Raw genomic sequence first — 9769 nt, 5'->3', positions numbered from 1 at the left:
GAATCTTCTCTTTGTGTGTAGCTTGTATATAATGTACCCTCAGGGTCAGGTATATATGTTAAAAAAACAGCCACAAGAAATGTGTTTTACCTTTGGATCGAGTGACCTAGGTTTCGAGGTCCATTTCCTTGATGGCATAATTATTGGCAGTGGTTCTACTAATACAGGCTACCCGTGGCAATCGCAAGCACGTGCTATACCGAAGTGTCTTCGGGGAGAGGGTCGATCTCTGAGCGGACCTTCCAGTCGACGGGGAAGGGGGTTCTTCCAACCCCCCCCCCCCCCCCCCCCCCCGGCCACGGGCCTGTTTATGTGTTAATTTTGGCTTGAATTTGCAATAAGTAACTTTTGGCCTTGCTAAAGTAGAAGACATGTCAATGTAGCGTACTATATGTCCGCCAGAAATGATCCCTGGTAAGCTAAAACGATTAACATCTAGCGCGAGACATATTTTGTAGAGCGCAGCACGAAAAAGTTTCTTAACTATCCGAGAACATTCTTTGTCACTGCTACAAGATTTGGCGCGCGTTGTTACAATGTTTTTATGAGGTTGTTAAACTTAAGGACTCTTGACGCACGCTACAGCGCTTTTCTTAGCGATATGAATGAAATAAGAGGAATATGGTAGGGCGTTCCTGGTCCGTAGTTGCTTACCTTTGATGACAGGCCTAGGATTTTTCTTGAGGGTGCGAAATCCAAAAAGTGAACCTAATTCTCCCGGGGGGAGGGGGGGAATTCTCTGATAAAATCTAACCACCTCCGAAAGAACAAAATGGGATTTTTCATGCCTTTGCAGTATCTCTACGGGACGTTAACAGTACATACCAGAGTTATCTAGCTTATGATTTTTAGTTTTGTCTACAAATAGAACGCCTACTGAGAACAAAATGTGAACTTTCGGCCGTTGTGGGGGGGGGGACCACCCCCCTCCCCCCTGGGTACGGGACTGGGATCTATAGCCTGTATAACTCAAAGATGCAGCCATAACGATGCGAGTCTTCAAAATTTTTAAAATTTTGTGCGTAAAACACAGGAAATTCGGTAAGACTACAGGGACAAAGCTCGACCATGAACTTTTTATTTCGAAGAGGATGATTCGTCTATGATTCGTTAACATTGCTATTCTCTCATCACACCCCTTATTGCGAATTAGCTGCGATTCGATGATCAAAGTTCGATAGATGAAGTTTCGATAATAGATAATAAAAGCTCTATAACCGCATCTGCCAATTAAAAGCATCAGGGTATTAAGACAAAAAAGAGGGCTTCTAGTTAAGCTTCTAGTCCTCAGCGCAAAGCAATGACCAACCGGTCAAACCGGGAAGGCCGCGCGGCCTAGTCTAGTCCCACGAAAAAGTCTAGTCCCACGGCACAATAGCGAACAAATTATAAAAAAATGTTGTATATCAATTAAAAAACAGTATTCTTTTAACCATTTATTTATAGATTTTTTGGTGATTAAAACTCTTCCACAAAAGGGGGGGAGGGTGATTTGTACTAGGCATAGGGACCGTTCACTATCCAAAGGAGCACCGAGAGTTGAAAAAGAAGAGGGAGGGAGGTGGGGAGTAGTGTCCTTAGCTCGATCTAAATATTTCTCTCTGCACCGTACTCCCTTCCCTGTTTAAATAATGAACGGCCCCTGAAATCATGAAAACAAATAAGATACTGAACCAATCAAATATCAGGATTATCCATCCGCATACAAGATACTGAACCAATCAAATATCAGGATTATCCATCCGCATACTAATTGATATGAATACGGATTTAGGAGGGGCTCCTTCTATAACACGGGTTTTCTTAGGGTTTATTTAGTTCATGGCATCGTGGCGGGTTGGCATCTGATCTGACTCATCTCTAGCCGGGAAAACTCAGATTTGATCAGATTCTGTTAAATGTTCCTGTTTAGTTGAGTCTTTAGCGGAGTCCTGGAAGGAATCCATTGCTGCATTGTCACTTGTTAGAAATGGGTTCGTCGAGTCGGTAGTTGCACTATCAGGGAGGTCGGCGGAGCTTACTTCGTGTTGTTCATTTCCGATAACGAGGTGTTGGTGATCTGCGCCCGCGCTACCATGCTCCTGCTCAGCGTGGGTGCCTGAAATGCCAATAGCCATGCGTACAATGTGATGGACAGGTTCGGAGGGATGATAAGGGTCTTCTGATTCCACTCCGCCGCGGTCAGGCTGTAGCTGAGTTGAGCATCTAGTACCATAAGCTTGTTCAGCGGACATTGTTGCTAAGAAGCCATCAGTTAGGAATGGGTTACTGGAGTCAATTGCTGCACCTTGATTTAGTTCAATTAAGCCTGACGAGCTCACTGTATCTCTGGGCAGCTGGGCTGGATCTGAGCCCTCACAAGCTGCCTGACTAGGGGACGTGGTGGTCACGTGAAAGGGGTTGGTGAAAGAGTCTGCGAAAGCATCTTCAAGGTTGATCTCAGCCAGTTCTTTCAGGCTCTGTCGTCTGCTGGTATCACTAGACGGGACAAACACGTCGACGGATCCGTCGCTAACGAGCGAGACCCCGTCAGAACATGAGGGTAATCTGGAACGTCTTTGGGCGTGGCTTGGGGGCGGAGGAATCTTGACTAACTCAAGTTCGTCTGGTTCTCCCTTGGAGTCTGGGTTCTCTTCTGCACGGGCCAGGATTTCCATAGAGCTTGCCTTTTGGATTAAATCAGCGATAGAGCTGGAAGGGTCCTCAGAAATGGAGAGTCGAAACCGCTCCCTAGCAGAGTTTACTTGTTCGTTGTCTGTTCCTTGTTTTGTATCGTCTACATTCACATTGGGTACCGAAAGGGTGTGTTCAGCCTTGCTCGAGTCATTTATATCATCGTGAGAATGAACACTATCGTCAGCTGGGGCTATGGTCCCGTCTGACACTGAAGACGACACACTTTCTTCTTCACGGCTAACGCTATCATCTATCTTGCGCGAGATTGGACTCTCCATATTCAAATCGAACATCGCTTGGGTTGACCTTCTGTGCGGGTAAAAAGCTTGAGCGCCGCCTCTAGAGCCGTCAAACACCGAAAACCCGGATCCCCTGGCCAGTGAGCTAATGTGGGAGCCCGCACGGCTTCTTGGTAGTCGGTACATGTTGATCAGTGGGTTGAAGCTTGAGTGCTGCAGGGATGAATTGATACTCATAGCGGAGGGGTACTGCTCTGTGATGATCATCCCGCTCATGGCGTCTGCTATGTTCGATTGTATGCTCGGGGTCGGTAGGAGATCGCAGGAGTACATGTCTTCTTGGGTCTGCACGCTTACAGGTGGAGGTCTGGTCAGCTCTGGCTTGACGCGGTAGAGTAAGTAGAGAAGTAAAGTGCCCATTATCATGGGTAGCGCCGCAGATAGGAATGCTACTGTGTAGGATTCGAATTTATCGTACAGCAAACCTGCCAAGCAAAGAACGAGCAATAAAGTGAGTTCCTAAGTAGTTTATGGGGTCGTGCACTTTGTACATATTTTGTGGTGTACGATGCTTTGTTGCAGGTATGCACGCTTATGTTTTCAGTTACACTTATCCTCGGAAGTGCGTGGCAACAAACTTAAAACAAGACATTTGTGTTGTGCTTTGTGATGTCATGAGCTGCACTCTGCTGTTCTTTAGCTATAATGCTATTTAAAGCTGCAGTTTGCTGTTGTTTAGCTATAATGCGATATAAGTTGCAGTTTGCTGTTGTTTAGCTATAATGCGATATAAGCTGCAGTTTGCTGTTGTTTAGCTTTAATGCGATATGAAAAATTGTGTTTGCGGGGATTTAATTTCTGGTATTTTAAAGCTAATATGTGAAATCATGATAAATATACACCAACGTAAGATTTCAAGACGTTCGTAACTACACACTTTGGGGAGTAGAAGTTCAATTCGACGACTTGGAGGAACTGCGAGGACGACTATGGGGCGAATCTTAAGCTAATCTTGCTTATCTCAACATTGATAGATGATGGCCCATAGTATCAATCCTTGTACACATACGTTACAGGGCCCTTGAAAAGTCAAATATATTGTTTTTTCTATGTCCATTGTATTTCAAAGCTCGCGGTCTTTTTTTGGCGATCAGTATTAAACTCGCGAATGTTTTTAAATCGCCAAATTTACGACTAGAATACCTGAAGATTAAGTATAATAAGGTATATTGTGATCTGTTGTGTTGACCCCTCTGTTGTTATATTGTGATCTGTTGTGTTGACCCCTCTGTTATTATATTGTGATCTGTTGTGTTGACCCCTCTGTTGTTATATTGTGATCTGTTGTTTTGACCCTTCTGTTGTTATATTGTGATCTGTTGTGTTGACCCCTCTGTTTTTATATTGTGATCTGTGTGTTGACTACCCTTCTGTTGTTATATTGTGATTTGTTGTTTTGGCCCCTCTGTTCTTATAGTGTGATCTGTTGTGTTGACCCCTCTGTTTTTATATTGTGATTTTTTGTGTTGAAACCTCTGTTGTTATATTGTGATCTGTTGTGTTAAACCCTCTGTTGTTATATTGTGATCTGTTGTACTGACCCCTCTGTTGTTATATTGTGATCTGTTGTGTTGACCCCTCTGTTGTTATATTGTGATCTGTTGTGTTGACCCCTCTGTTGTTATATTGTGATCTGTTGTACTGACCCCTCTGTTGTTATATTGTGATCTGTTGTGTTGACCCCTCTGTTGTTATATTGTGATCTGTTGTGTTGACCCCTCTGTTGTTATATTGTGATCTGTTGTGTTGACCCCTCTGTTGTTATATTGTGATCTGTTGTACTGACCCCTCTGTTGTTATATTGTGATCTGTTGTGTTGACCCCTCTGTTGTTATATTGTGTGCTGGATGATGTGCAGTGTACAATCCCTTGTGTTCTAACCTGATATTGGAGGACCAAGCGTCGTAGGAATAGCCACAAACCCGTAGAAACTCCCAAACGCGGCGCACATCAGGTCCCGTCCCACGATATCACTGATAAGCAGCGGGACGAGAACACAGAAACACCCGTCGAAAAAACCAAACAGAACCGCATACGCGACGAGTCCCCCGTAGCCTGTAGCAGCAGTGACACCGATATTCCCTACTGCCATTCCTAACGTGGAAACGGCGAAGAAATACAATCGGAGCGAGGCTTTAATGTCAGCGACACGTCCACACAGCAGCTTGCCGAAGATAGCTGATATGGAAATGTAGCCGAGCAGAAGGGCGCCCTCGGATAGTGGCACAGAGAGGGTTTCAGCATAACGGACCTGAAAAAACAAATAACTTTTAGGTAACTTTACGGGACATCTTCTCTGATCCACAGGAGCTATAAACCGGAATTATTCAACGCTTTCTTCTTTCTTTCTCTAACCCAATAGCATTAGACTCATCTTCTCTATCGCGCAGGCTTGCAACGAAAATCTTACTAGCGTGTTATAATTAGTTATTAAAGAATTTAGGTTTTCCATAAGTCTTTGTTTAAGTGTTATTGGCAATTTTGGATAGAAGAAGTACAATTTATTTATTTTTTTTTTATGGTGAGGGCTAGCAGATCGGCTGATATATTAAAAACAACCGTAGACTTTTAACACTTTTAAGTGTTAAAATAGCGTGGCCCATGAAGATGTTTGTTTTGGAGAGAAGAAGCGAGTAAGTTCATTCTTCTGAATTGATTTGCGCACCCAGTTCTGCGCACGAGCCCGCGATATTTTTGGCCAAATATTACGCGCGTACGTAAGGGGTCGAATGTTTGACATTTGAGGGGGTTGGGGGGGTGGTGGATGATTTGAAAAAAAAAAAAAACCTGCACCAATTGGTTGACGAAACAAAATATCCTGCGTCGGTAAAAAAAAAATTCAAGCACGCCAAATGCATTGAAAAAAAAATCCTGCGCGCCCAAAAACATCCACCCCTTTGCTTAGAAATTGAAGAATATAACGAGTTAGGTGGATTTTAAGCTAAAACCGTTCTGGGTACGCCTATTTTTTTATTTTAAAATGTCGTTCATACCGTCATTCTACACACGCTTTGAAACTCTCAAATTCTACTTTTTTTTGCGGCTTTCGGAAAATGAAAAGCTAGTTGTTAGACGTACGGTGGCTTGAGCAATATAAGATGCAAAAAAAAGAAAGAAGTTGTGACGGGACAAGCATTTATCAGAGCTTGTCTGCCTTGAATCACTCACAAGATGCACGTAGGGGACGAAGTAGCCAAAGCAGATACAGCACATGCAGGCTGAGAACACGATGAATGGTTTCATCTTCCAAGGGCGCGGGTCAATAAAACGGGAGATCTTGAATTTCAGCTTTACCTGCAAACACAGCAATGATTGAATCGTGCAATTCGTTTATTTAGGCTTCTAAGAGGACGTTGAGAATTTTAATTAAAAAATACGGCTACAGTTATACGCATGCTAGACAGGCACACGCTTTTGTTTAGAACTGTACTTTTTTCGATGCCATGGGAACATAGGGGCGTGCCCCTCCTACGGTCTCCAGAAAATTTAGCCGAAAGTTGTCGTTTTTGCCAAACGCGGTCACTTCCATATAAGGAAACTAATATATTCCTTATTTGGAAAAAGTGCATGATTCTTGTCATTTTTAAGGTTTACGTACCACAGGTGCTTGGTAAACTTTATGACTTGTAATCAGGAGATAAAAAAAGTGACTGTGACCATCGTTAGTCAATGGAGAAAGTTTTGGAAAAGAATCTAAGATTCCTTGGTACCAGACCCCCAAAACGACAACGTTTTCTTCATAATGTTCCTGTTGAAGAATGTTATCAAAACTTGAAATATGAACCATATCAAAGTCTACGAAGCCTTCGATTTTGTATCCCTAAGGACATCATTTTGGTTGATATTTCTATAATTTGAACTCAAAAACCCACTCTTGGATCCGTGACTGCTTACTAGTCAAATTCTTAGTCCGCGTACCTTCTCGTAACTGGTCCAATCCATCATGTTAAGGAACTCTTGAGGAGGCGGTAAATATATGCTCCCGCACACAAACATAACAGCGGACACCCCACCGAGCATGCGCATCCCTGTCCTCCAGCCATAACGCTGATTGACGTAGTTAATGACGGAATTCAGTACAATAGTTCCGATGCCGGCACCTGTCATGGAAAGGCCGTTCGCGAACGATAGGTTGCCAAAGAAGTAGAATCGTAGGACTAGAATGGCGGGAAAATAAGCGAAGCTGGCGCCAATGCTCCACAGAACACCAAACGTGACGTAAAGCACGGAAAGACTGGTGGCGAATGAGGACGTCACGAGGCCAAGGATGATAAGGCACGTTCCAATCATGACCATTTTCCGGCATCCCACGTGATCAGTGAGTGCTGTTGTGACAGGGCCGATGAAGAAGAGCATGCCATACGCCATTGAGCCGACACATGCTAGAGGAAACCGAGGAACAACAACAACTATTACGTGGAAATAATCCACATTGTTGGTCAAATTTCTTCAGTGAAACTTTATCAAAAAACTCCTTAACAATGGTCAGGAGGGTTGTACTATTCTCTTATGATAGAGGTACTTAGTGCTCGAGTTTTGACAATATTTGCTGTTTCGCCCCATGACAGGTAATCCGGAATCCGGAATCCATGAAAAAATAAGATATGGGATCCGGAATCCATGAAAAAAAAATGAGATATGGAATCCGGAATCCATGAAAAAATGAGATATGGAATCTAGAATCCATGAAAAAATTAGATATGGAATCCGGAATCCATGCTGCTGGGATCCGGAATCCACGAGAAAAAACCCACATGGAATCCGGAATCCAGAACCCTATTGGAGAACCTGTCATGGGGCGAGCTGTTAGCATAAGCGAAATTTTTGTTTGGTTCCAAAGTAGTTGTACTGCTATTCTTGGGTCTGTTAAGCCTGTATTGGGTCGTTTGCATTCTGTGATGGTGGTAGGATGTGTGATGGAACACTCCAAGGAGTAGGTATTGTGATTTGGGACATAGAAATGAACCTAGAAGATTATTATTAAGTTATTTATTTTTACTGATGTCTTTTCCTTTTGTGATATTTTGAGCGTTTTGTCGAGAGAGGAAATTCTGCTGAACCCGAGCTAACGGTATAGTAGTTGCTATCACCTCACTTGGGTGCATAATTCCAAGACCTTTCAGCCAATGCATTGGTGCCGATATGATATTTTGATAATTATTTAATAACATGCAATTTGAAAACGACTGTCAAATATGTAGCTACACTTACCTGTCTCGTACTCAGATGCTTGAAACTCATTTAGCAATGAAACAAAGATTATTCCAAAAGACTGGATGGTTCCAAAAACGATAAACTGGATAAAAAACGAGGCTGCACACACGACCCATGCCCATCCCGCATCCATCTCATGGCGCAAACAGCCTGTGGGTAAAAATCCATGTGCAAAAGTGGTGTTATAATAGAGCAATAGTAAGTATGTACACAAAGGATGATTCGTTGGAAATATCATTGAATTGATTTTTTCATTAAGTTATAATTTTTCGATGCTCTTACCTATAATCTTAGTTGTTTCCATGTTATGTATGTCTTTTACCGGTAACGCTTGTCTTCAGTATATTCTACACCAATGTGTTTTACACAACGGAGTCCGTGAGATAATAACTAATTTCTATTTTTTTTAAACTAACGGTATCTGTTTGATTGCGTCATATGTTGCCGCGCGTGAACCTACAATGCACTGAGTTCTATTTGTATAAATCGGAACAAGCGCGCGCATTTCAAGAAAGGTGGCGCGAGCGTGCAAAACATAATGGTTGTTTGCGTGCATTTACTGTTGTTTGTCTTGTGTTGTTGTTCCTGGGCAGTAATTGTCTTATGCTCATTACTTATATATTTAACAATTAGACTACGAGTTCGAGTTTTCTATGAGTCAATAGATAGTCAACGAGGCGCGTAGCTATTTGAGTCAATAGATACGTTAACGAACAACTTAACTTGGAACGACCACGTTACTGAGGTCACGAAAAAGGCTAGTAAAAGGCTCTATTTTCTAACACAACTAAAAAGAGCTGGAGTTCCCCAACATGAGCTAGTATTATTTTACACGTCATGCGTTAGATCCCTTATGGACTACGCCGCGCCAGTATTTTATAATAGCCTTCCTCAATACTTGAAAAATGAGTTTGTGCACCTTGAAAAAAGGGCGGTATCAATAATAACATCAGGAAGGTGTAAATTAGCGAAGGATATTGACATCAATCCGATCTTTGACCATAATAATTTTTTACTGTGCAGCAAGCTTTTTAATGACACTATTAATAATCCTAACCACAAGTTAAGTATTCTTCTGCCGCCTGTAAATGATCACTCCCGATATGCTCTGCGACACCAGCGCCGTTTTAATGTTCCAAGACTTCGCACAAAAAGGGCTAGTAATACTTTCATATTCTCCATGATCAAACAACTTAGGCTGTAGTTATATACATTTTATCATATATTTTTATAGGAAGTAATTATATTTTTTCATAATAATATTTATTAATATTGTCGTATTTAAATTTTTTATATATTTTTTTTTTTACATAATGCTTAATTCAGCATTTTGGCTGCAATGTCTGTCTGTCTGTCTATCATTTGATTCATAGAAAACGAGAACGAGTAGTCTAATTGTTTTATTATAAATCCACTCACATACTACATTTAAATAAATGGCGATTTTAATAATTCTCAGTAATAAATAACAGAAACAAGGAAAACGCTGTTTTACAAAAACAAAACAGCGCGCGCTTTTTTGAAATGGCGTGTTTTCAATTGCGTGGAATGGCGCGCTGTTGGATCAAACCGGTAGTCAC

At 42.0% G+C, this 9769-nt stretch overlaps 1 protein-coding gene across 1 annotated transcript; it reads right to left on the bottom strand.

The window, feature by feature from the left end:
* Positions 1 to 1423: 1423 nt before the first annotated feature.
* On the bottom strand, positions 1424 to 9498 carry LOC5503959. Its single transcript, XM_001624849.3, has 6 exons — positions 8472 to 9498; positions 8187 to 8339; positions 6894 to 7357; positions 6144 to 6269; positions 4857 to 5226; positions 1424 to 3400 (listed from the first exon to the last, which is right to left on the bottom strand). Exons 1-6 carry the CDS (start codon positions 8491 to 8493, stop codon positions 1875 to 1877), a joined length of 2661 nt encoding a protein of 886 aa, XP_001624899.3. The 5' UTR covers positions 8494 to 9498; the 3' UTR covers positions 1424 to 1874.
* Between the last annotated feature and the right edge of the window lie 271 nt (positions 9499 to 9769).

The sequence above is a fragment of the Nematostella vectensis genome, chromosome 4, assembly GCF_932526225.1.
Source record: "Nematostella vectensis chromosome 4, jaNemVect1.1, whole genome shotgun sequence".
NCBI classification, from domain to species: domain Eukaryota; kingdom Metazoa; phylum Cnidaria; class Anthozoa; order Actiniaria; family Edwardsiidae; genus Nematostella; species Nematostella vectensis.
Note: the sequence above shows the minus strand (reverse complement) of the source record. Positions and strands in the feature narration are given on the sequence as shown.